At 54.6% G+C, this 21,978-nt stretch overlaps 10 protein-coding genes across 10 annotated transcripts; 6 read left to right on the top strand and 4 right to left on the bottom strand.

Moving 5' to 3' along the window:
• Positions 1 to 171: 171 nt before the first annotated feature.
• Positions 172 to 1,603, bottom strand: DICSQDRAFT_140176 (P-loop containing nucleoside triphosphate hydrolase protein). Its single transcript, XM_007369532.1, has 7 exons — positions 1,436 to 1,603; positions 1,305 to 1,386; positions 1,222 to 1,233; positions 1,061 to 1,162; positions 809 to 1,003; positions 656 to 752; positions 172 to 463 (listed from the first exon to the last, which is right to left on the bottom strand). Exons 1-7 carry the CDS (start codon positions 1,465 to 1,467, stop codon positions 240 to 242), a joined length of 744 nt encoding a protein of 247 aa, XP_007369594.1. The 5' UTR covers positions 1,468 to 1,603; the 3' UTR covers positions 172 to 239.
• Positions 1,604 to 1,799: 196 nt separating this feature from the next.
• On the top strand, positions 1,800 to 4,663 carry DICSQDRAFT_91904 (uncharacterized protein). Its single transcript, XM_007369533.1, has 8 exons — positions 1,800 to 2,004; positions 2,059 to 2,175; positions 2,262 to 2,360; positions 2,475 to 2,568; positions 2,627 to 2,899; positions 3,058 to 3,369; positions 3,438 to 3,767; positions 3,825 to 4,663. The coding sequence occupies exons 1-6, from the start codon at positions 1,810 to 1,812 to the stop codon at positions 3,162 to 3,164; spliced, it is 885 nt and encodes a 294-aa protein (XP_007369595.1). The 5' UTR covers positions 1,800 to 1,809; the 3' UTR covers positions 3,165 to 3,369; positions 3,438 to 3,767; positions 3,825 to 4,663.
• Positions 4,664 to 5,108: 445 nt separating this feature from the next.
• Positions 5,109 to 5,477, top strand: DICSQDRAFT_68883 (uncharacterized protein; the record flags this gene model as incomplete). The annotated part of the gene is made up of 1 exon (XM_007369534.1): positions 5,109 to 5,477. The coding sequence occupies one exon, from the start codon at positions 5,109 to 5,111 to the stop codon at positions 5,475 to 5,477; it is 369 nt and encodes a 122-aa protein (XP_007369596.1).
• Positions 5,478 to 5,620: 143 nt separating this feature from the next.
• Positions 5,621 to 8,562, top strand: DICSQDRAFT_140179 (uncharacterized protein). The gene is made up of 9 exons (XM_007369535.1): positions 5,621 to 6,572; positions 6,694 to 6,918; positions 6,977 to 7,162; positions 7,213 to 7,303; positions 7,364 to 7,410; positions 7,490 to 7,570; positions 7,624 to 7,898; positions 7,958 to 8,111; positions 8,170 to 8,562. The coding sequence occupies exons 1-9, from the start codon at positions 6,173 to 6,175 to the stop codon at positions 8,532 to 8,534; spliced, it is 1,824 nt and encodes a 607-aa protein (XP_007369597.1). The 5' UTR covers positions 5,621 to 6,172; the 3' UTR covers positions 8,535 to 8,562.
• Positions 8,563 to 9,650: 1,088 nt separating this feature from the next.
• On the top strand, positions 9,651 to 11,184 carry DICSQDRAFT_157228 (Aldo/keto reductase). Its single transcript, XM_007369536.1, has 9 exons — positions 9,651 to 9,767; positions 9,849 to 9,936; positions 9,998 to 10,089; positions 10,155 to 10,235; positions 10,290 to 10,413; positions 10,476 to 10,542; positions 10,610 to 10,738; positions 10,805 to 10,854; positions 10,933 to 11,184. Exons 1-9 carry the CDS (start codon positions 9,719 to 9,721, stop codon positions 11,087 to 11,089), a joined length of 837 nt encoding a protein of 278 aa, XP_007369598.1. The 5' UTR covers positions 9,651 to 9,718; the 3' UTR covers positions 11,090 to 11,184.
• A 393-nt stretch (positions 11,185 to 11,577) lies between these two features.
• On the bottom strand, positions 11,578 to 12,909 carry DICSQDRAFT_163297 (uncharacterized protein). The gene is made up of 5 exons (XM_007369537.1): positions 12,820 to 12,909; positions 12,217 to 12,765; positions 12,112 to 12,154; positions 11,898 to 12,047; positions 11,578 to 11,830 (listed from the first exon to the last, which is right to left on the bottom strand). Exons 1-5 carry the CDS (start codon positions 12,879 to 12,881, stop codon positions 11,666 to 11,668), a joined length of 969 nt encoding a protein of 322 aa, XP_007369599.1. The 5' UTR covers positions 12,882 to 12,909; the 3' UTR covers positions 11,578 to 11,665.
• A 177-nt stretch (positions 12,910 to 13,086) lies between these two features.
• On the top strand, positions 13,087 to 13,917 carry DICSQDRAFT_183054 (SOH1-domain-containing protein). The gene is made up of 3 exons (XM_007369538.1): positions 13,087 to 13,296; positions 13,351 to 13,470; positions 13,526 to 13,917. Exons 1-3 carry the CDS (start codon positions 13,094 to 13,096, stop codon positions 13,638 to 13,640), a joined length of 438 nt encoding a protein of 145 aa, XP_007369600.1. The 5' UTR covers positions 13,087 to 13,093; the 3' UTR covers positions 13,641 to 13,917.
• Positions 13,918 to 14,262: 345 nt separating this feature from the next.
• Positions 14,263 to 16,215, bottom strand: DICSQDRAFT_111405 (TPT-domain-containing protein; the record flags this gene model as incomplete). The annotated part of the gene is made up of 7 exons (XM_007369539.1): positions 14,263 to 14,508; positions 14,563 to 14,771; positions 14,830 to 14,969; positions 15,028 to 15,466; positions 15,525 to 15,613; positions 15,798 to 15,986; positions 16,040 to 16,215. The coding sequence occupies 7 exons, from the start codon at positions 16,213 to 16,215 to the stop codon at positions 14,320 to 14,322; spliced, it is 1,431 nt and encodes a 476-aa protein (XP_007369601.1). The 3' UTR covers positions 14,263 to 14,319.
• A 911-nt stretch (positions 16,216 to 17,126) lies between these two features.
• Positions 17,127 to 18,617, top strand: DICSQDRAFT_129360 (uncharacterized protein; the record flags this gene model as incomplete). Its single annotated transcript, XM_007369540.1, has 6 exons — positions 17,127 to 17,215; positions 17,276 to 17,662; positions 17,720 to 18,019; positions 18,076 to 18,148; positions 18,202 to 18,318; positions 18,393 to 18,617. 6 exons carry the CDS (start codon positions 17,127 to 17,129, stop codon positions 18,615 to 18,617), a joined length of 1,191 nt encoding a protein of 396 aa, XP_007369602.1.
• Positions 18,618 to 19,824: 1,207 nt separating this feature from the next.
• On the bottom strand, positions 19,825 to 21,965 carry DICSQDRAFT_140187 (uncharacterized protein). Its single transcript, XM_007369541.1, has 7 exons — positions 21,868 to 21,965; positions 21,764 to 21,812; positions 21,660 to 21,705; positions 21,492 to 21,594; positions 21,246 to 21,399; positions 21,081 to 21,181; positions 19,825 to 21,013 (listed from the first exon to the last, which is right to left on the bottom strand). The coding sequence occupies exons 1-7, from the start codon at positions 21,916 to 21,918 to the stop codon at positions 20,219 to 20,221; spliced, it is 1,299 nt and encodes a 432-aa protein (XP_007369603.1). The 5' UTR covers positions 21,919 to 21,965; the 3' UTR covers positions 19,825 to 20,218.
• Between the last annotated feature and the right edge of the window lie 13 nt (positions 21,966 to 21,978).

Below are 21,978 nucleotides of genomic sequence, written 5' to 3' on the forward strand. Positions count from 1 at the left end.
CTCCTTGCTCATTTTAGCATCAGGTCCTGTTGTGTGCGACTTGCGCAGCTCAAACCCCATCTCGGCCATTGACTGGTTTAGGTCATGCATTGTCACACGTGGCCACTGTCGCCAATACTGTGTGACACGTGAACCTCCCCAATACAAATTACCCTCACATTGCTCCGTTGCTTCCGCCGCGAGGAACGATCCCATCCCAAGCTCACGAAGAAAATGAAGTCTATGTTCCCTGTGTACAGCTAATCTCCACCCACCGCCCCTGTATCGAGCACGCTACACACCCGTTCAACCATTTCGCTCATGCCCACCTCAAGCCCCTCGAACAGCAGCAGCCCCGGAACTTTGCCATTGGGCTTCCCGTGCTCGACGTCCCCGTTCTCGAGAATCTGCTCGTGCGCGGCGACATATGCCGGCCAGACGATCTGCTCCCAGTAATTCGGCGGATCGCGCCAAAGGCTGCCCTCTGGATCAGATTGAGCTCCGGGATTCCAATGGGCGGTTCATCGCAGTGCGCGTTTCAGCCGGCGGCGAAAGGGCGGATTTAGAGCGCGGGTGCGGGTTTACGGAGACACACATCGGGATAGGTCGGGGAGGCGGAAAGGAGGAAGAGCGTTAGGACGGGCGCCGCGGGGACAGCGGAGGGACGAGCTCCTACCTGCAGTGTGGTACCCATGCCGTTCGTGCCTCCGTTGCTTGAGGACGTCGTGGGGTACCCGGAGGAAGATGCGGTGATCAAGCTTCTCAACTACTTGCTGCAAGAGTTGCTCGTCAATTCCAGGCTAGGTACTGTGTCCACAATTTGACTCACCGGCTCCCAAAACAGTAGGAATCCATCCACAATTACCCACTTGACCTCCTCCCCCCTCTCTCGGTGTTCCTGCTCTACTTCTTCGAACCGTTTTCTCCACTTCTGGAATGTAGTTTCGTCTATGGGCACATCCTTCTGCGCGTTGAGATGGTCGTGCGACACATGCTCTGGGGGTATCACTCCTGTTCGCCTGACCTACGTTGTTCTTAGCGACTACTGCTGATTGCTTCCGATCGGTATGAGGAGGCTCACCTCTTCTAGTGCCTTGATGATCCTGGGCCATTCTATCGCGCCTTCTGCGCGGTCCCAATCTTGCACACCATACATGGGGTGCACTGGAACCAGTTCTTGAGGCTGCAGAAGTACGTGCTCGATCGTATGAATCATCCGCAACAACTTGATGGACCACAAACTGGTGCGAAATCCTACAAGTCGAGATGGATGGTTCTGTCAGTACCCCTCGTCCCTTGTCCTGCCAGTAGTAGCATATGCATACATCTTGGTGTATAATGACACTGTCAGGCAATATACGTCGGAGGTGCTTCGCCAGAGTGGTCTTCCCGGAGCACGTTGCCCCTCTGCCATCCGGTGAATGTCTGCTTCCCTTCTAAAGCAAGCGATACGCACCCGATACCGATCAGAACAACGCGTGTTTTCATTGCGTTCGAGGCTAGAGTATGACCAGGCTCTGGTTAGTTTCGGGTGTTTCCCGAGGTAGTAAGCTATGGAGGGGCGGATCCTCGTGTCCTCGTTACGCTGCAGAGCTGCAGGAGGCAATTGTGAGTCAGACTTGCCCAAGACACTGTCTGACAGAGGTAGATGTGATTGCTAAGAACCTCAGGGGGAATCTGCACGACTCCAGGACAAGTCAGGGCCGATCTTCCGAGAGATTAGATTAGATCCTCAAACTCGCGTTTGTTGTCCGGGGTGCACTTGATCCTACGCGCGCCTTTGTCTCTGGACAGTATTTCGTATGCGACGAGGAATTGTTCGACAAACAAATGTCTGACTCCGACCTCCTTCCCCATTTCACGCCACTTGACGAGCTTATCCAAGTTGTCTACCAAGGTTCCGCGCGCTTCGTGGTGCTGTCCTCTGTGGATGACGACAATTGGACGGTCCACGTTGGCCTAACTGGAGACCAGGGAAGATGGTGGCTTGGAAGGTGGACAGACAAAGACGTTCGCAACACAGTAGTATGCAGCCGGCCATGTCTCCCATCACATGCTGAACCACATACGTCCACGCAGGGTCGGCAGACGTCCTCCATTCTCCTGGAGTCCTTCGTAGAGAACCTCGCGAACGCGTTCGTGCAGGGCAACATTACTGTGGGAGACTGGAGTCCCGCAACGGGCGCCGACATTGAGGTATGGACACCACCGAGCCCGCTCCCACATGCCCCTGCGTACTGTCCGCTCGTGCATGCTGAAAGCCGACGCGGAACCTGTAACAGCTGGTCATCCGGACGATTGCGAAGACGCCTATCCGGATTCCACTGGTTGAACTTTCCGCGGAGGAGGCGGCCGCATACGCCACTAAAGTCTTCGCTGAGGTACGTTATTCGGAATGCAATTATTGGTAGGATGGTCCTAAACACAATGTGGCTATGTCTCAATCCACGTACCACATTCCCTGTTCTGCCATCATCCGGGTTTCCCACTACTAGATTGCGCTGCAGGCTCAGTCCCGACGATGTCGCCTCCACCCGTCAGCGCTATCCTCGTCAACGTACGACATTCCGCCGAAGGCCCTTTCAGCTGGTGAAATTCGTAATGCATAGATTGAGTCTGTGCAGGGTCGCTTATAGCTGGAAAACAGGTTCAAGTTCTCCTGGGAACAAGCATATACGACGGACACCTAGTCCTGGTCCTGAGCCGCCTATAGAGACGAAGCATAGCAGCCCACAGCGAGCCAAGAACATGGAGAAGGGCAAGGAGAGAGAGCGAGATGATATCGCTACGGGTAGCTCGAAGAAGCGGAAAGCAGAGCTTGAAGCGGCGGAGGAAAAGATACAGTCCCTCAAGGTCGAATTGGCAAAGACGAAACGCAAACAGAACGCCCTCATGACCACTCCGGCGAAGTTGATGCCCAGTAAGTCGCTCGTCCGCCGCCTTACTGGCGTGCGGGCTTCTGATAATTTCTGTCTTGTATCTTCTGATGCATATTGTCTTTCTCATCGCTCGTCTTGCGGCGCGCCACTGGTTGTCATGCGTCTCGCTCGGCTATGTGAATCACTCTTCCTGATATAGAGAACGGAGCAGCCGCCGTGTCGAGAGCGAAGGGTGCGTCGCTCGCGAACCCTGGGAAAAAGGCCCGCAAATACCAAGCGTTGGAGTTCGAGAGCGACGAAGAGTAGCGACCGCGGCACAGAAATGTTCCATTCCTGGCTCCCGGGCCCCCTCAAACGTCTACTTCGGTTTGTTCTCGTGCTATCGCAGTGTTGTTAACCGTGCTATCCGCAATTTCAGTCGTTGCCGTTCCATGTTATGCGTAGACATCTGGTTAGGAGCCTGGTGATGTATGATATGGCGCATTCGGGGGTTCGCAGATGGGCGTGGAAGGTGCGTGTGAACACCGGCCTCCCTCTTCTCATTGTTCTATCTGATCATGCATGAGGACCGCGCGCAAGTTGGCTATCGCTCAGTCCGATCAGCTATTGTTCTCTACACCGGTCGATGCTTGTTTCCTCGTGTCGAACACGAGGGGGTTGATGGATCAGATGTTCTCTCCCCTAGGGCTTTGCACCGCCTCTCGCTGTCTCTCTGAGACAAAGCAAGACGTCTCAACAATGTCCAAGAGCTCACCTCGTGAATGCGACGAGTTTCTTGATCATGAGTTCTAGCGTCGGAGATGTACCGTAGCCCATATTGAGCAAGAGACACTGGCACAGAGGACTGCATTGTATAAAGTTCGACACTCTCGCGGTGAAAATACAGCGCCATCCATTCCAAGCAGCCTGGTACGTCCCCACCGGATTTCTTACCAGCTCGACGGTGGTATCTGACATGCACCTCAGGCAACAATCTACCATGAGCTCCCTCTTTTCCGACACCGCCGGCGACGACCTACTCAATAAGCCGGACGACCTCTCGCCTACCGGTGAGGAGCACTCGCCCACCGTCCCTCTGCGTCCAGCACCAGAATCCTACGAGAGGTTCATGTTCCTGGGGAAGATCATCATGCCCTTGTCCTTCCTAAGCGCCTGGGGTTGGTGCCGGTACTTCACCTTCATCTTCGCGCACATTGTCTTCCGCTGGATCGCCGGTATCTATCCTCGGCTTGACCCCTCTGGCGACCTCGTCAAGACGTCCTTCTCCACGATGTCGAACATCGCCTCGCTCTTCATATACGCCCAGGTCATCGGTCTGTATGCCGTGTACATCATCCCGTTCGCCATCCGCTACAGGGCATGCAAGGAAGCGAAGAGCTTCGCGCCGGCGACAGAGCTGAGGAGGCGGTGGACGCCGTCCTTCTGGACTCCGGCGGTGCGTCGTCCGGTCAGCCATGTGTGGGCGGTCTCTCTGTGCGTACTCAGTGCGTACACGGTGCGGGCGCTCGAAGGTGCGAAGGTGCCGGTGTTGGACCCGCTGCGCGCGGCGATGGTGGGGGCTGTTGGGCGGGCCGTCTTCGTGGTTGGGAGGAACTCGATCTACGAGACCTATCCCAACTCGAGGATTGCGGATGAGACGGGCGAGTACGACGTAGGGTACTCGTAGATGCGACGTGTCTCTTGGTGTATCCGTAGGGTATGGCCGGCTGGTGGTGTTCGCAGGGTGCGACTGTGAAATGTTGATCTGGTGACGATGGATATGTTTGTCCGGAGAGCAGGAACCGCATTCGAGAATTTCAGCAACCCCCCATTTCGCTTGATCTCTATTCTGTCTTCAAGCTGTGTGCGGTGCCGACATCTGGAGATTGAGACTATGCTCGGTCTAATGATCGCATCGGCCTTACGGGACCGTGGATCTAGGTCTCGGCCCCACTCAATGTCACCCACTCAACTCCAGCCAGCTCGAGACTACTACTCTCGCCCTCTACACGGCGGGCCGTACAAGAGACTGGACGGGACCCAGTGTCGTATGCTCACATTAATATCCAATCCGATTGCATACTTCGGCCCCTGAGATTGTAACGCGAGATGTCTCCACTAGAACCAGTCCAAGTCTTCGGCTGGTCTCGATTCGAACACTCTCGGGAAGTAGCCATGATGTATATATAGGAGCAAAACACTTTTGAGTGTTCGTTCTTTCAATACACCACAATATCTGTACATTTACTCCGAATTACCTCAATCCCCGCAATGTCATCCATCTCGACACCGCCTAGCCATTCCATCTCGACATCGCCTAGCCATTGGCTCTCTGAATGTCTCTGCGAGCTGATGGCATCTCCACATGTCTCCATGCCACCACATGGGGGCATGCGACTTGGTCCTGGGCCTATGGACGTTTTCACCACGCGGTTCGAGCAGTACTTCACAAGCACAGCTCACGGGACCATCTGTGGGCATCCGGTGGACAGGGAAGGTTTGAAGGAAGGTCTCCTAGCCTTGCAGAAGAGGTGGACTCCCGAGGATGTGAAGGTCGAACAGGAGGGGAACGATTGCTTACTGCAACACGATGTGGTATGTCCGCTTGCTCGTTCCGTATACGGCACGATTGCATGCTAACCTGATGCGATAGCTCAGCACAGAACTTGAGTTCACCCCGCCTGGTAGCAGTATCCCAGAAGTGATCATTGCTCAAGCTTCGTGCGTAGCATTTTAGTTCACTGCTTGTGCTTTATTGTGGCTCACGGCTTGCCACTCTTAGTCTGAGTGGAGACAAGGAGGGTGAGAAGCACATACGGTTCATCAAGCTCGAAGGGAATCGCGCGCTCTTCCGTCCCTGAGTAGATGTCATGCTCGTACATAGCTGGAATGGTCTGTGACAAACCGCGGTTGCACTGTCTGGCATGTTAGCAGTCCCATCTTCCCAGACATTTTTCGGAATCATGTGTGCCTGTAACATACCTGTACAAATAATCGGGACACCTTCATATATCGTATTGTGGCAGCGAATGTGCATCTGGAGTACGTCGGAGCCATGGCGCTGCGGAGGCCACATTACGCCATTGACCGAAGTCGTTGTCGGAGGTGTTGAAGAGCCTTGCAACGAGCGGCTAAGGTCGTCGGATCATGTTCTTGCGCCATCTCCCCACAAATCCGCCTCATGTCTAGCGTCTTTGCAGAAAACTTGACAGGGTCCTCTGTGCTCTACATAATGTCTTCTTCTTCTGCGGCTCGTGCCTCGTGCTTTCTATTCCCTCTCGGCGCCGCATTTTCCACGAGAAGCTTGTCCGCGTTCTACAAGCCGGATCTGCGACATGCTCAAACTCAGACGTTGGGCCATGTCTGCCTCCAGCCACCATGATCAGGAGACCGTCCCTCTTCCCCCCGCTGGCTTCGACGCGCAGAAATCCAAGGCAGCCTCGACGACCGACACCGAATATCCGGAATCACTCCCTGGAGATGCAGAGCGACCTGTCGGAGCGCTGCCAGTCCCGCCGGTGGATAGGCAGGGCTTGCACCGAGAACTGTCTGCCCGACAAGTATCCATGATTGCCATAGCTGGGACGATCGGAACGGGTCTTTTTCTGGGTACGGGGCGTTCGTTAGCACAAGGAGGGCCGGCGAGCATATTGTTATGCTATGGCATCGTTGGGTTCATCGTCTATATCACCCTGCTCTTGCTGGGAGAAATGGCCACGCAATACCCGGTTGCCGGTGAGTCACGCTGTCCTGCTTACCCTCCACTACGGCGCGTATTGCAGCGTCATCAGCCATCTGAGGATCACAATTTCGCGGATTTTGGTCTTGAAGACGTGATCTAACGTGAGTCTGCTAGGTTCCTTCAATGCTTATGCCACCCGGTTCTTCTCCCCTTCCTACGGATTCGCTCTGTCCTGGAACTATTGGTTCAACGATGCCGTCTCGGTTGCGTCGGACCTGACAGCGGCTCAGCTCGTCCTCCAATACTGGACAACCTGGCACACCTGGGTCGTCAGTTTGATCTTCTGGGTCTTCCTTGTCGCGGTCAACTCAATCCACGTCCGTGCTTACGGTGAACTAGGTGCGTAGCCATGTGCTCGCCGCGGAACGCGGCTGTTGAGTGTTATGCATACTTGCAGAATACTGGCTTGCGTCTCTGAAGGTCATCACTGTCGTCATCTTCATCATCCTCGGTATCGTTGTGAACGTGGGAGGCAACCAAGCGCACGAGTACATAGGAGCGAAGTACTGGCACATACCTGGTGCACCTTTCGTGGGTGGTTTTGGTGGTTTCGCGCGGGTGTTCGTGACTGCGAGCTTCGCTTGTACGTACACTACGCACCTCGGAATGCATTCCTTCTTGACATGTCGGCAGATGGCGGTACTGAGTCTCTCGGTATCACTGCTGGTGAAACGAAGAACCCGTCTCGCAATATGCCTCGAGTCGTGAAATTTGTGTTTTGGCGGTGAGTACAAGGTTGTAGCACATTGTGCATCTGATCTAACTTCCTGCAAACGGCTCTCAGGATCCTGCTTTTCTATATTCTCAGTATCCTGCTGATGGGTCTAAACGGTGCGTTACAACATGAACATACTCATGTCCTTACAGTTTGTCCACCATACTGACAACCTCTCCTGGCGCATCAACGCAGTGCCTTACAACTACCCCAACTTGTCGAATAAAGCGGTCACAACATCGCCGTTCACGATCGTTTTCCAGTTGGCTGGATCTCGTATGTGAACACACTACCCAAGTCGTGACCATGATTGCTAATATCGTACACAGACGTAGCGGGCTCCTTCATGAATACAGTGATCCTGACGTCCGTGCTGTCCGCTGGCAACCACGCTTTGTTCGCGGGGACACGAGTACTCTATGGGCTCTCCGTGATCACGCCTCGGCAGGCTCCTGCCTTTTTTGCCAAGACCACATCTGCTGGAATCCCGCTGTATGCCCTCTTAGCGACAAGCAGCATCAGTATCCTCTGCTTTGGTTCCAGCTTCATCGGCAGCGGCGAGCTGTGGGGCTGGCTGCAGAACATCGTCGGCGTCTCAAACCAAGTGTGTCTCCTCCCCTTTAGCCAATATACATCTCAGCTCATGGTTCTCGCTCGCCGCAGATCGCGTGGGTGTCGATCGGCCTGGCCAGCTGGAAGTTCCGGCGTGCTTGGGTGCGCCAGGGTCGCCCCCTCAGTGAGATGAAATTCAGGGCTGGCTGGACGTGGCCATGGGGCCCTTACTTCGTGGTGATTGCGGTGGTTGTAATTATTATTGGTGAGTTACCCATCCCTCCTGCGAAACATACGGCTCATGCCATGGTGTGGCCGTTTAGTCCAAGGGTGGTCCTCGGTCATACCCAAGTTCTCCGCCGTCGATTTCGTGTCGTTTTACATCGAGATCCCCGTCATGCTCGTCATGTACCTGCTGTGGATGCTCATATGGCGACCATCACCCTCGTCTGCACCTGTCTCTCTTCCGACCGGCGATCAGGTAGCATCAGGGCCCGCCCGCAAAAGCTTGTCCCGTCGCGTATGGGACTTCCTGACGTACAACGACGCCGTCGACGTCAGGACTGTGGATCTGAAGCGAGATGAGCACGAGGAGGAAGCGGCCGACCTTGCGGATGATGCGAGAAGGGAGAGCAAGCTCAAGGGACGTTATAGGTGGCTTTGGAAAGTGTATTACGCAGTTGTATGAGGACAGTAATGCGTTTAAAATGTGCTTCTTGATGTACTTGTCCGGCCTGCGCCTTGAAATAGCTCTGTGTGTGCGCCATCGAGTATTCAGCTCGCTCGCTCCTTGCGTGCCGATGAAGCCTCCAGCCCATGCGGACTTGCAGCCGGCGGGTACGCGAGACGCGGTGTTTGGTAGCCTCGTGTGTGCAGCAGCCGAGCGGCGCTCGAAATCCGAAAACTGACGACCTTTTCATTTGGCTAGACTGACTCAGGCCTGTCATAGGGCGGGGTAGGGAGTGGCGGAGTGGGAGGTCGAGAGTATTAAACTCTACGAGTGTTCAACGCGACTACTCCCCGTAGAACCTCAAGAACACGATAGTACATGCGCGTCCTGAGTTTTACGTGGTCCGCTACCGTAGAATAACATGCATGCGTGCTTCTCGAGCCATCGCTGCATCGTTGGCTATCGTAGAGACTACAACGAGGGATAGACTGTGGGCAAATAGCCCATGAGGGGTTCACCTCTCCTTTCGCCCCTAACCCTCGTTGTAGGAAGCTGTTCTTTGTAGTGACATTTGTCAGCTTACCTGGACGGCTTACAGACCACCTTCTGGGCTTCTGGATCTTCCGACGGCACTCCGATAATTAGGTCTTCTGAGTCTTGTTTATGATGTGGGGTGGCTGGACGTAACGCGTGAGCGCAGCCAGCGGGAGCAACTCCTCAATTGACCGGGCGGTGGAGAACCCGTCTTGAGACATTTGTTCCCGTCTTATTCCATGCACAACTTGCTCAATACCGCATCGTCCTGGCGGTTGAATGTTTGAGGATCATGGCTACCTGTCGTCCATCTATAACGTGTGTATGGTCATGAAGTAGAGTTTGTAGTCTCCACCGTACAGCTGAGACTGACATTCGTGTGCAGGTTTCACAGTATATGAGATACGAGGTCGCTGTAAACACACGGAACTAATGTAGACTTCAACATGATATCTGGCAAGCTATGAGATCTTAGTAGTACCATTGAGCTGAGACGATCTGCCACAGCGCAAAAGCCGGCGAGAAGGAAACGTTAGCCGCCCATGAGCGGACCGCCCGACTTGTTACATGTTATCTCTGACAGCCACTGCTGACTCTATACCCGTGTCAAGACTCGAACACGGTATCATCATACAACCGTTGCTACTACGTCGATTCAATCGCATTACATGTCGGTAGAGACGCTTGCGGTGACCTCATCAATTCGCTTGTCGACAGGTGAATGCAATCGCTCAGGCTATCACAAAACTTGGACGCCCGGCCCGAGAAGGGTCTTGCATTGACTATGCTTACCAACAGGTTACGATATGCCGCGGCTGGGATTTGGAGTGTATCAAAACTACACCACTCACGATTCTGTCCTGGAAGCGCTTCGCGCTGGATATAGGTAGGTCGTCAGGCTTCCTATCGAGGCAGTCGTGTCGGCGGAATGAATGTGCATCTCGCAGGCTCGTGGATACTGCGCAGGCGTATAGGAACGAGGCCGGCGTCGGAAGTGCCCTCCGTGCGAGCGGTCTGCCCCGTGAGGAGGTCTTTCTCAGTACGCTGTCCTGATCGCGAGCTGGGTTAGTGGTCACTTGAGCATCACTTCCATTTCTTGCGCAGCAACGAAGTGCATCAGCAAGACGCATGGATACGAGAAGACTTCCCATGCAGTAGACGTCTCACTGGAACGCTTAGGAGTAGGCATGTGCTGTGCCTGCGTGGAGAGCGGTCTTGAATTTGAAGATGCTTCCATAGACTATATTGATCTCTTCCTGATCCATGACCCTTTCAAGGGGCGGGATCTGCGACTAGAAACATACGGCGCGCTCCTTGACGCGCAACGAGCTCGGAAGATACGCACAGTCGGCGTTTCGAACTTGTGAGTTCTCTCAGCCTCGCCGTTCGATGTCCATGTATGACGACACTGCGTATTCCCATCAGTGGGATCAAGCACCTAGAGGAGTTACGGAACGCCGGTCTAAAGACGCCGTCGGTGAATCAAATCGAGGTCAGTGGTTCGGACGCCCGTCGGTTGTGACAATTCATGTACGAGGAATATGCGATTGTCTTTCCAGCTTCATCCATTTTGCCAGCAACGTCCCATAGTGGCGTACTGTCGCGAAAAGGGCATAGTCGTCCAGGCATACTCCCCATTGGTCCGTGGACAGCTCGATCACCCAGTCATTGAGCGACTCGCCCAGAAGGTGAGTATCATGGACGCATGACAGTCGCGTGCTGGGGGCAGACCGTGAACTGCGAGGGATTCGTAGCACAAGCGAGAACCGGCGCAGATCCTGTTGCGGTGGTCCCTGCAAAAGGGGTGAGTGTCTTCGGCAGCGTCGTGCTCTTCTTTTCCGACCTTGGGACTGGTGATTTGACCATCATGGCACTTCGATAGCTACGTGCCGCTGCCGAAGTCAGCGACAACGACCCGCATCCGCTCGAACGCGGACTTGTACAACTTCTCACTCGATGTGGAAGACATTGAGCTGCTTGATGGACTAGACAATGGCAAAGACGGTGCCGTCACCTGGAATCCGGTAGACGCGGAGTAGGCTAAATCATCGGTCCGGGGAGTCTTTGCCGCCCGAGCTGCGAACTCGATGCAAGGCATTGTCAAAATCAATTGCATACGTACAAAACAGAGCACGCGTTGACAGCATTTGGAATCAGTGCCACAGGCCGGCGGCAAAGTGAATAGGAATAGGCCGACGACATAAGCAAATGCAGTGCCGCAAAAATGGGTGCTCTACGTAGCCGTGGGCATCAGTATGTACTGCATTGGTAAACCTCTACAGCCTAGACTGACAGTCGTTATAGAAGTCAAGCGCCCTCTATCACGAAATATCGACGGGCATGACCCGGGGGTTATGCCGTGCGCGACAGCGCCTCAAGTCGATCGAGCGCGCGACGATATCGCATAACGCGGCTAGCTGTGAACATGCTTGCCAAATATTCGACTAGTCCGCTGCTTATGCAAAGCAGCGAGAACATCGCACAGTAGCTATGGCGAAGCTACTACTTGTAGATATTTCGTGATCCTGTTCGAGCCCAGCACCGAGTGGCCACCCTGAGGAAATTGTCGAAGACATTGTATGAGACAGAAATGCAATGTACGCAACAATGTACGACTAATCCTCGTCCATGGCCTCGCCCTTCCTCCTCCTTTCTATTCGCTCTTGTAGAGCCTTCTTCGCGCCTTCTTTAGCACCATCTAAGGTGCCTGCCTTCGCCATGCTGAGGAGAAGTGCGTGAATGAAGCCTAGATAGTTGTGTCTCCGAAGGCTGTTCTCAAACTGCGACGAAACTTTGTGTCAAGACACGCAGAAGAACAATGGGATACAAGCTCAATATTATGCTTACCGCCCACCGCTCTCGCTTGGAGTTTTCGTTGGCAAGTCTGATCATCAATTCGCTGGCCTCTGCCTGCCGACCAGCCGACTGCAGTTGGGTAAGCTGCTCTTGGAGGCGGGGTAAGGGGTCATCGTGGACAGCAAGAAGGCTGAATTCAAGCTACAGGATAGGGATCATTTGCTCTTTAGATGTTGGAAAACGAGTCGAGGAGATTAGTACTCACCGAGCCCGGGGGATAAGTCCCTATGCGGGCTTCTATAACCTCCCTATCACCGAGCAATCAATGGGTCAGTTCAATACACCGGACCGATAAGGCAATTTGAGCTACCTAGCCTTCGCAACCCAGCCTTCGCCAGCTTCAGAGTAAGCGCCGTGGCTCACAGGAGCTTGTTTGAGGCCGTCAAGCTCGTAGAGAGAGCCCGCATAAGGGATATACACAATAAAGTGGTATGCATCTTCGGTCGACTTCGGGAGGTCCAAGCCGTCCAGCGAAATCGCTGACGGCGGCGACAGGGCATTGTGTGCTTCGCGTAGCCAGTCCGAACTCGTGATGGCCATGCCACTAGTCTGCGGATCCATGCCAGCCGTAAACGAGAATAGCTCCGAAAGCTGGGCGCCCATCTGGAGTCCAGGAATATTCGCAATGGCGTTCATCACCGCTAGCGTAGCGCAAGCGTTGTTGACGACCTGGTGGGCAAAGAAACCGGGAAAGTCCGGATCGTACTGCCCGCCGACGGAAGGCTCGGCCGATTCAGTTGATACCCATTTGAAGAGGAAGATAAGCGCGTGCAAGGGCTGGAACTCTGTGAGCGTGGCCGCATCGAGGGAATAGAGGTCATCGACGACAAGTGGTACGCCTAGGGTTTTGAGCAACTCCCTGCAAACACATCGTGAGATCGAGTTTTACGTTTAGAAGCGTCCTCGAGCGCACGTAAAGACACCAGGGTCAGACTCGGTCAATTGCCAGCCACTTGTATCGTCGTCTGCGGCCATGGTGTCTACGGCAACGTTGCAGTCGTCGGTGGCGGTCGTGAATGAGAAACAGAAAGTGTCGGATGCGTTGTGGCAGGCCTCCACGCTCCGACTGACGCGTCGCGCCGGTCATGTGACCCTCCAAGTTACCTAATTCGGTTGTTTGTTTGCGATTGGCCTCTAGGCTAAACAACCACCGTCAAGCGAACGCTTTGGCGTCGGACGGCTTGACCATGTCTCAGCCCGAGCCACCCTCAGATGCACGGAGCGCGAATAGGGCACGGTTTGAGCTTGAGCTCGAATTTGTTCAGTCGCTAGCAAATCCTTTCTACTTGCATTCGCTGGCGCAACAAGGCATCCTGAACCAGCCCGCGTTTATCAACTTCCTGAAGTATTTACTGTACTGGAAGGAGAAGGACTACGCTCGGTTCATCTTGTGGGTCGATAGTTGCGATATCTTTGTGAAATGCTTCTGATGCCTTGATGTTAGGTATCCACACGCCCTCCATCATCTAGAGCTGCTCCAACACCCCGAGTTCAGGACCGAGATCGGCAAAGACGAATGGCGGGAGTATCTAAATCAGAAGCAGTTCGATCATTGGCGTACATGGTAAGGAGGTCCTCACACGTCTGTTGACTCAGTTGGCTCAAGAGGGGATGGCTAGGAGGGACCCCAGTCGGATCTCCATCGCTGCACCCACAGCCGACGTCCCGGTGGACCCTCAGTCTGCAGGGCTGCCCCCTGAAGGCCAAAATGGCGCCACGATAAACGGTGTATGAAGTGCTTTTTTGCCCCTCTGTAGTCACGATTGTCCCCCCGAGTATCTACATCGGGCTCTCCACTATCTCCGAAGCGCCGTGCCTTCCTCGGGAATCCCCTCAGGACCCTTTGACGGCAGTTTCATTCGCAGGCCGTTGCTTTGTAGGGGCATCTCGCCTTATAGTCAGTTTACAGTCTTCGTGACAGTACGGCAGAGCAGTGATCCGGGGTCGGAACGAAGTGAAGTGAATTAGCATGCTTTGACGTTCCCGTGCGCTATGTTACAAGATGTCTTGGACAATGCCTATCTGCTATACTTTGTCATGTATGACGAGCTGCTTGTCAGCAGCAATGCATTGTCCGTAATCCAGTCGTAGCACTTGCCACGTGCACCTGGCGGAGGCTAAGTGTGGCGGTGTGCTATGCCTTGGAAAACAAGGCGACCCGAAAGTGCGGTGTCCCAATAGCAGTGCCGCACCGGCACCACGGCTTGCTGCGCTTACACTTCACTTGAACCCCTTCTCCGCCAACGAAGAGGCGCCAGATCCTAGCGATACGAGTAACCAGACCTTAGTCTTCCCGTCGACAGTCGATGACGAAGCCTTCGCGGATATCCAAGCTACGCGCCTCGTGGGTGAATAGATTAGACGCAAAATAGCGAACCGAGTAACCAACATCCCCCCTGATTATATGATGGTATTATGAAGTATGTATGTCCTCATGCCCCCGCCAGACGTCGTGTAATACATCAGACTCGTTTCCTGGATATGGAGGAGGTACGGAGTCTAGGCGCTGCCTGTGCTTCGAAGGGATATCTTCGTCCTCGTCTTCTTCGTCTTCAACTGCGAACAGCAACTGCTCGTTGGCATCATGCGCCGCATTCACAACCTGCAGACAGGACAAAATCAGCAGGTGGCTGAAATTGATAAGATTTGGACTGACTCTATTTTGTCGTTCGTCCTCGTCATTGACGTCTTCATCGTCAATATTTGAGGTCAGCCTTTCCCGCTCGGCAAGGTCACCGCTCTCAAGAGCCACGTCGCCGTCTAAGATAACCCCCTCCTCCTCTGAGAGGGGATTTCCGTGAGGGTCTAGCGCGACGTCCGAATGCATCAAGTTCTGGTACTTGTGATAGGTATACAATCCGATGCCTGTCAAGCATTAGTCAGGTTGGAACTTATCAGAGGCACATCGGGCGTTAATGCGCACCACACGCCGTAATCGCTACGCCGGTGATATTGAGCGGGGTCAGTTCATCGCCGAAGAACCAAGCAGCACATATAATCGTAGTAACCTCCTTCGCGATGCCCGCTATGGACATCGGGACGACACCGGCTCGCTGGATGATGCTGTCATGTGAAAGGCGGTCATCACGGTAGTCAGACTAGAGACGCAGTAGAGACGTACTAGAACTCGCTGAGAACCATGCAAAAAGCGAGAACGCCAGGACAGGTTAGGAAGAACGCGGTCTCGAAGGCCTTCCCGGGCGTTGCGAAGAAGTCGCTGCCTGAAACTTTACCCCAATCGCCGGATACTGCGCTTGAAATGGCGAGCGTGAGGCCCATGATAGGAGTCAGCCAGAAGAGCGTTGCGGCGGGATTGTTCATCCCGATATTTTTGCTGCGCAGCAATAGCTGAGTGAGGCTCCAGCGCAGGCCGCCCAGAGCACTGGCGAAGATAACGAGGAGGAAGCCGCCCAGTACAAAGTTTGTCTGCGTCGCAACCATTAAGAGGACACCAGCACAGATGAGGAAGATGACGCCGATAAGTCGCCATGAGAATTTCTCCAAGCGAAGGAGGAAGGCGAAGAGTAGCACGAAGACAAGGGATGACGACTTGCCCATGGCTGGCACGACGGCATGAGGATAGCCCTAATTGTAACGTCATAGCGACAAACAGCTTACTATAGAATGATAATGTGATGAGCTTCAGGGACAGATTGGATAGTCCGATGTCTAGTCCTGTCGTGATGCCCGTGGGTACAACTTTACGGCTATAACAGAAAGGGTGAGAAGCGATTCAAACTGAGTACACAAAGCATGATCCGGTGAGCCACCAAGCCCGTAGATGTGTTGCGCACGGCGGTTGCGATAGGATATCCCGCTCCAGAACTCGTCTTACGCAGAGGGAGACGAGTCCTTGACCAGGCACCTGAATCAGGGCTAAATGATACCTACATGTAATCCTCGCGGGTTGGAATCTGCTCTGGTCGGAAATGCCGAGGCAGAGTATACCGGAGCAATGAGGCGAGCGCGAATTGCACCCACATGTGGGCGGTCGTAACGAACAACGGTGATGGGAAGCCATAACGGTCCGGTGAAAACATCCATTTGTTGTACACCGAAAGGAGTGTGGCAAAGAAGAACCTGGAGGGGCAGTGATTCAGTGCGGTGTACGGGTGAGACGTACGGCGGCGTACCATCCAGCTATGAAGAGGCCGTTGATGAACGCATTGGTCCACCATAGCCGTTTCTTCTCCGCCAGGGAGGCGACATGGACGGGCGGTTCGCGGCTAGTGGGGGAGCCCCGCAGTGGCGCGTGCCCAAGTGAGCTGAAACGAGCAGGCCCATTTGCGACATGACTTGAGTTTGGCATCGAGGCGGGGAGGGCATCCGACGAGTTTGTAGTACAAAGTCACGCTTCTCGGAATCACGCCTCTGCTGGCACGCCGTTCCCATCAGATCCCATCGGGGTGGCTTGCTTATGCACATTCCGTTTTTGGAAATGCGGCTCGCAGGAGTTAAGCGCGCGCGTTCCAGCTTGGCGACGGCTTCAACGACCCCTCGTACAAATTCAAATTCGGCCGCAGCTTACAAAGTCAACGCTTTTGACCAGCCATCATATTCGGATAGGTTTGCCACCACGTAAGCCCCGTTCATGGCGGGGTTGATCAAGCGACCCAAACATGTGGACCGAGTCCCGACCCAGGCGAGTATTACCATTGTGCATGCATACCTCAGCCATCGACTGCTTAATAACTCGACGATTGACAATGTGCATCGGTTCAAGCATTCTGCTGAATGAGCTATCGCTACTCGAGGCAGTGCCGGCGGTTTTTCACAGCCAGTAATGCGGTTTTCACGGGGGTTGTGATACTATGGTCAGTACTGCCGTTAGCCATGCGGCTTCGGACGGCGTGTTGCCCTCGCGTGGTTGCTGATTGTCTCTCGCATCGGATCGGCCCCTCCCATCAGCACCAGAGCGCTAGACGTCCTCCTCGCGACACAGCTCTGAAAGGGATCGACTGAGAACCAGACCCGCCCGGTCGAGCGCTGAGACGTTGTCGCGTCTTACCCCGCGGAACGGCAGGTTTCACAATTCTCCAGTGCCCCATGGCTAGGGTTCCATCTGCGCTCTCCACGGCGTCTTTCTCTACCAGACGATCAAGAAGATTAGCTGGCTTCCTCTGACGCCGCTGAATATGCGACGGTCCGTCCGCAGTTTTATAAAGCCTCCCAGTGCTTCGGCCTGGAGTCCTATCCCCTTTCACTTCTGCAGTCCTCCATATGGCTGATCTCGAGTTCGTGATTGAAGCGCCCCAGGTCACTCGGACGAACAAGAAACGTCCACGCCTCGTCACTTCTTGTGACCACTGGTATTTGTGCCATAGCCGCCTCAGCACGCAGCACTCGCTAACCCCACGTTCCTTCTGCAGTCGCGTGAAGAAAATCAAGTGTGTCCAGCAGCCCGCCTCTGGCAAGTGCGAGGCATGTAGTTCCGCCAATCTTGCTTGTCTGTACCGCGACCGGGAGCAGTATTTTGCCGAGCGCACCCGCATGCTGTCCGGCGCGGGATCAGCACTACGGGACGCCTCCACCAACGGGCAAAACAGGGCACACCTATCTGCAATCAATGCATCTACTCCGACATCTTCTCGCGGACCAACCCCGCCACACCTCTCTCGTGGGGGCAGTAGCGCGTCCAGCAGCCCCGACCGCTCTTACTCCCCGTCATTCTTGGATGACATGGGCATTAGCTTCCTCGACAATAAACTCCAGGACTTCAATGGTGGCTTTGACTGTCAGTTGTCTATGCCCACGTGGTGCGTTCGTTCTCATCTATGCCTCACACCTCCCAATGGACTGATCGAGGCTCGTAGGAAAGACCCCATACAGCCACTTCCATGGTCATCAGCCCGCTACAGTCCCGATATGCTTGGTACCGACTTGAGTATGCAGCTACCCCAATTGTCTTCCTATCCCTCGCCACTACTTGGACTGTTCGATGCAAGCGATCATCAGCATCCACACCCGAACCTCATGATGTCATTCCTGACCGTCTTTTTCGAGAAATTGGGACCGGCCTATCCGTTCCTTTCGTCGGGGAACATTTGCGAGCGGTTCCTTCACAGGCGACTGTCGCCACTACTGGCCAACGCAATCGCCGCATCTGCCGCTCGGTACGCTTTGTTGATCTCGACTACCTCCCTTGCCTTGTTCACCTTGCTGCCACTAGCTTCTCTACGGTCAACGAGATCGTGCAGATCGGACCTGCGAATGCGTCGGATGTCTACTGTCAGGTAACGAAGGTAAGGGGAGACAATAGGTCACATTCTCGCCGCGTTGACCACCTGTCCTGCAGAGTCTCATCCCTTTACCAGGGGCACACACTACGATCGAGACGCTGCACGCGGTCATGCTACTAGCTTGGGTTGAATACAAGAGGGGGAGGCAGGCCATGTTCAATGACTACGCCCGAGTACGTCGATTCCCCCTAACTCCTACCAACATCCCGCTCACCAGGGTACTCGCTCCCCAACACGTCATCTGTAGATGGTGACGCGTCTCGCGGCGGATCTCGGCATCTCCAACGAAACCCTGCCCCAGCTCACGCGGGTCTCCGATCCGCAGAGTGCACGTGTGTTCCAGAGCACCTGGCAAGGGATCCAGCTGCTTGAACGCACCCTCCTTGCCATGGAGCTTGTCGCACTCTCGGGCTCGACTCTGGGCCGCCAGCACTCCTCAGCCGCAGCGTATGAGCAGCCTTCGCTGTGGTAATCTGCGAATGTATCGGGCTTCCCACCGCAGGTTTAGCGCTCTAGACCGCTGTTAACTATGGCGGGAGGCTGGGCTGTGCTTGCGGCCGGCATCCCGTACGTACTCGCTACTTGGGCGTCGGCTGCGCAGCTCCATGCACCCAATGGAAGCCTAGCTGTCGATGGCAACTCGGCGGGGTGCGATGTCGTTCTAGGGAAGTTGATGCAGAGTTCTCTCTGAAACGCTGGCAGACGGGCCCATCGGGAATCGGGACCTCTGCGAGCGTGGCTTTGCGGCTCGTGCCGGATGTCAAGGACACGTCAGGGTATTCAATTTATATTGCATTCATGGAGCGTCCATCGCGTTGCATGGTTATCCGCTGTATGGAGCAGTGTTGTTGCGATGGTTCCGGATGCTTCTGTATATTTTCGGCTGGGAATTTTCGCGCCATTTTCGTCTCGTTTCTCGTCTCGGTATCCTCGACGATATCTCATGCAATGAGGTACTCATCACTTCTATGTCATGGTTCATTGTATCCTGTAGCTACTAGCCTCTAGCCTCTGGCCTCTAGACAAATCTACTACCCATATACCACGTCCCAATAATTGCAATGATGTCTTCTGTCTTGTTATATCCTGAACGTCCTCCTTCGTGATGATATCTTCAACACACATATCCCGATGCCGAGTAACGATACGTCAAATATCCGTATATCGGCACTTACCAGGGTCCCGTGGCGTGGATACAATATAAATCGGCTAGGCAGAACGCTATGCACTTCGCACTTCAGTGTAACGGACAACATTCTGGACACCGAATATTTGCAAACCTCTCTGTGCATTCCATCTCATCGGACGTCAAGTCGTAAGCGGTACGGCCCGTCACACTGATAACGAGTCGCTACATTGTCCGATCGGACAACACCCCAGGTACAATACTATCAACGGGCTGCGCGCGTATACATCCCTAGCTCTGGCCTCATGACGCATGACCGATGCATAATACCAACTAGGCGTTGTGTAAGGAGCATTATGCGTGCCTAGTAATCCGTAGATTTTTCGCTGGAGCGTGTGTGATGCCGTCATCCCGAGGGCTTGATCGGCAGCCCCCCGCGCAATGGACATGCTCATCGCCGTGGTGGGTGAAGCAAGCTTAGGACGATACGGGAAGTCTACCTATTTGAAGGTGACAGATTCTGCTTGACGGGCCATGAAGTGATGATACTGAGCGCATATCGATTAAGGCAAAACTATCCCATAGCATACAGTACAGCGGTCAGTACTCAGGAAACGTATAAATATACAGCGGATAAGCAAGACAAGCACGAGTACATAGCATGCGCACAAGTACAAGGATCGAATGTGATACGTTATAAAGCATGGCTACAGCAATCGCGAAGATAGCAACACCGTGATCGCTGCGAGAGGGGATAAGGAAATGAACATGCATAGGGTATGATCCTTGAATTCGGATGTGAATCCAGACATTCCAAAACAGCGGTCTCAGCAGGTGGCTCCGCCATCTGACACATAGACTACCCTGGAATGCGACTGACGAGAAGTGAGGAGGCAGTACTAAAGCTTGGATGCAGACGCACTCATCTCACCTGACTACTTTCGCGCTCAGTAGCGACCGCCATACCCATAGCCGCCGCCACCCATGCCGCTCCCGACACGACCATACCTGCCGTACTCGTCCTGGCCATACTGCTGACGTGCGAGTTCCTCCTGTTCCCAACGCTGCCTGTCGCGCTCGTGACGCTCACGATCGGCACGCTCCCTCTCCCTCTCTCTCCCTCGGTCCCACTCGTCATCGTAGTCGCTGCCCGAGCGATGATGGTGGTGCCTCCCTACGCTTGAGTGGCGACGAGGGCGGTGATTGATAATGATAGTCGAACCGGGTGGGGCGGTCTGTCCGTTTGGTAGGACGTAACCGCCCTGCTGGGCGGCTCCGCCGTACGGGGAGGCACTCCCGGCGTAACCGCCAACAGGCATGCCGTTGTACGTGTATCCACCTGCCATGGGTTGTGGGGTGCCGTATGGACTGGGGGAGACTCTTCCGCTCAAGCTGCCGGAGCCGTACCCGTAGGATCCAGGCAGCCCTGGCTGCGAGGACGCTGCGTAAGGCGTGCCGTACGCGCCGTAGGATCCTGGCATGCCTGCACCGTACGGCGACCCTGGACCCATCGCCTGGCCTGAGATGGGCATGGGGAGCGCGCCGGGGACACTACCGGCGTAGCTTGGGACAGCAGAGCTTAACATAGGAGATCCCCCAACGCGGACGACAGCAGGGTTGCTGAAGGAATTACGACGACTGCGTCCCCCGTGACGGTGATAGGGGTCATCATATCCATAGGGATCACCGCTGGATGAAAAAGAGGGGCTACGCCCAATACCACCACCATAGCTGTTGAAGAGCTAGATGACCGGAGACAAGAATGTCAATGCGGTGAGCCATGAGGCATCAACTGGGAAGCACACCCACCCGATCAGCAAGAGCGTTCCCTGCCGACGCGGCAGCTTCGCACGCGTTCCGGAGACCATAAGTATCGAGTCCTCTTCCGGAATACTGCCACAGGCGTTGCGCTATAAGAAGTCATCGAGAAAACCTGTTAACATCAGATCGTACAGTCTGGGACATGTCTCTTACTCTCAGCGATGGCCATGCCGATAAGTCCCTCGCGCTGTGTTTCACGATCTGCGCTCAGCGGCTCGTGGAGGAAGGAATTGTACTTCCAAGTGCGATAGGCTTCATATGCGGCGGCGGCGCCAATATCGGCCGGAAGAAGCTGGGTCAATGGCACCTGGAATTATGTGCGTCATTGGGGCTCAGTAAATGAACTGCGCGTGTGTTTGGGGGAGCGAGGTGGGTGACAGGAGGGCGGGTCGGACTCACCATGCCACTGTAGATCTTTTTATGCCAGTGTCGAGCCTCGGTATGCCCGATGCCTAGGCCGACTACTTCTCGTAGACGGCCCATAATCGAGTCGAAGAGACCACTAAGAGACACGATCGAAGATCGAGGTAAGAGGGAGGAGCGCCGATCAACCGATGCGACACTCACGGATCTGGGTTCGAGGCATGGGCATTATAGAAGTCATAGCCCCTCCCTACAGGTTCCTCCAGTTTGGAAATGATTATACGCATCGAGAGAAGATGGAGACGTACAAGTGGGTTGAGGATGGAAAGCGGGTACTGGCGGTGCACCGAACTGAAACTGAGGGGGTATAAGAACGCGACCCACATGAAAGACGGGACAAAGCGGCGTGTACCTGAGCTGTTCCCCAGCCCGGAGCTTGGTTTTGGTAGTAGTTGTAGGCCATGCGCTGTAGTCGGGAAGGACGGAGAAGATATTCTCTGAGCAAGGATCGAGGTCGAGGGCC

Source organism: Dichomitus squalens (assembly GCF_000275845.1).
Source record: "Dichomitus squalens LYAD-421 SS1 unplaced genomic scaffold DICSQscaffold_51, whole genome shotgun sequence".
NCBI lineage: Eukaryota > Fungi > Basidiomycota > Agaricomycetes > Polyporales > Polyporaceae > Dichomitus > Dichomitus squalens.

Bases quoted from the DNA above. Each gene is read 5' to 3' on its own strand.
- DICSQDRAFT_140176 (XM_007369532.1), bottom strand. From the start codon at position 1,467: ATGAAAACACGCGTTGTTCTGATCGGTATCGG. The intron at 1,004-1,060 runs GTGAGCCTCCTC...AGAACAACGTAG, and splicing joins TCATCAAGGCACTAGAAGAG to GTCAGGCGAACAGGAGTGAT. The intron at 753-808 runs GTGAGTCAAATT...CAACTCTTGCAG, and splicing joins TCCTACTGTTTTGGGAGCCG to CAAGTAGTTGAGAAGCTTGA.
- DICSQDRAFT_91904 (XM_007369533.1), top strand. From the start codon at position 1,810: ATGTCTGACTCCGACCTCCTTCCCCATTTCACGCCACTTGACGAGCTT. The intron at 2,176-2,261 runs GTATGGACACCA...AACCTGTAACAG, and splicing joins CAACGGGCGCCGACATTGAG to CTGGTCATCCGGACGATTGC. The intron at 2,361-2,474 runs GTACGTTATTCG...TCCCACTACTAG, and splicing joins CCACTAAAGTCTTCGCTGAG to ATTGCGCTGCAGGCTCAGTC.
- DICSQDRAFT_140179 (XM_007369535.1), top strand. From the start codon at position 6,173: ATGCTCAAACTCAGACGTTGGGCCATGTCTGCCTCCAGCCACCATGAT. The intron at 7,304-7,363 runs GTGAGTACAAGG...AACGGCTCTCAG, and splicing joins GTGAAATTTGTGTTTTGGCG to GATCCTGCTTTTCTATATTC. The intron at 7,899-7,957 runs GTGTGTCTCCTC...CGCTCGCCGCAG, and splicing joins TCGTCGGCGTCTCAAACCAA to ATCGCGTGGGTGTCGATCGG.
- DICSQDRAFT_157228 (XM_007369536.1), top strand. From the start codon at position 9,719: ATGTCGGTAGAGACGCTTGCGGTGACCTCATCAATTCGCTTGTCGACA. The intron at 10,739-10,804 runs GTGAGTATCATG...AGGGATTCGTAG, and splicing joins TTGAGCGACTCGCCCAGAAG to CACAAGCGAGAACCGGCGCA. The intron at 10,855-10,932 runs GTGAGTGTCTTC...GCACTTCGATAG, and splicing joins CGGTGGTCCCTGCAAAAGGG to CTACGTGCCGCTGCCGAAGT.
- DICSQDRAFT_163297 (XM_007369537.1), bottom strand. From the start codon at position 12,881: ATGGCCGCAGACGACGATACAAGTGGCTGGCAATTGACCGAGTCTGAC. The intron at 12,766-12,819 runs GTGCGCTCGAGG...ATGTGTTTGCAG, and splicing joins TCTGACCCTGGTGTCTTTAC to GGAGTTGCTCAAAACCCTAG. The intron at 11,831-11,897 runs GTAAGCATAATA...GTTTCGTCGCAG, and splicing joins CCAAGCGAGAGCGGTGGGCG to TTTGAGAACAGCCTTCGGAG.
- DICSQDRAFT_183054 (XM_007369538.1), top strand. From the start codon at position 13,094: ATGTCTCAGCCCGAGCCACCCTCAGATGCACGGAGCGCGAATAGGGCA. The intron at 13,297-13,350 runs GTGGGTCGATAG...CCTTGATGTTAG, and splicing joins GACTACGCTCGGTTCATCTT to GTATCCACACGCCCTCCATC. The intron at 13,471-13,525 runs GTAAGGAGGTCC...GGGGATGGCTAG, and splicing joins TTCGATCATTGGCGTACATG to GAGGGACCCCAGTCGGATCT.
- DICSQDRAFT_140187 (XM_007369541.1), bottom strand. From the start codon at position 21,918: ATGGCCTACAACTACTACCAAAACCAAGCTCCGGGCTGGGGAACAGCT. The intron at 21,813-21,867 runs GTACACGCCGCT...ATACCCCCTCAG, and splicing joins CGGGCTGGGGAACAGCTCAG to TTTCAGTTCGGTGCACCGCC. The intron at 21,182-21,245 runs GTAAGAGACATG...GACTTCTTATAG, and splicing joins CGGCATGGCCATCGCTGAGA to CGCAACGCCTGTGGCAGTAT.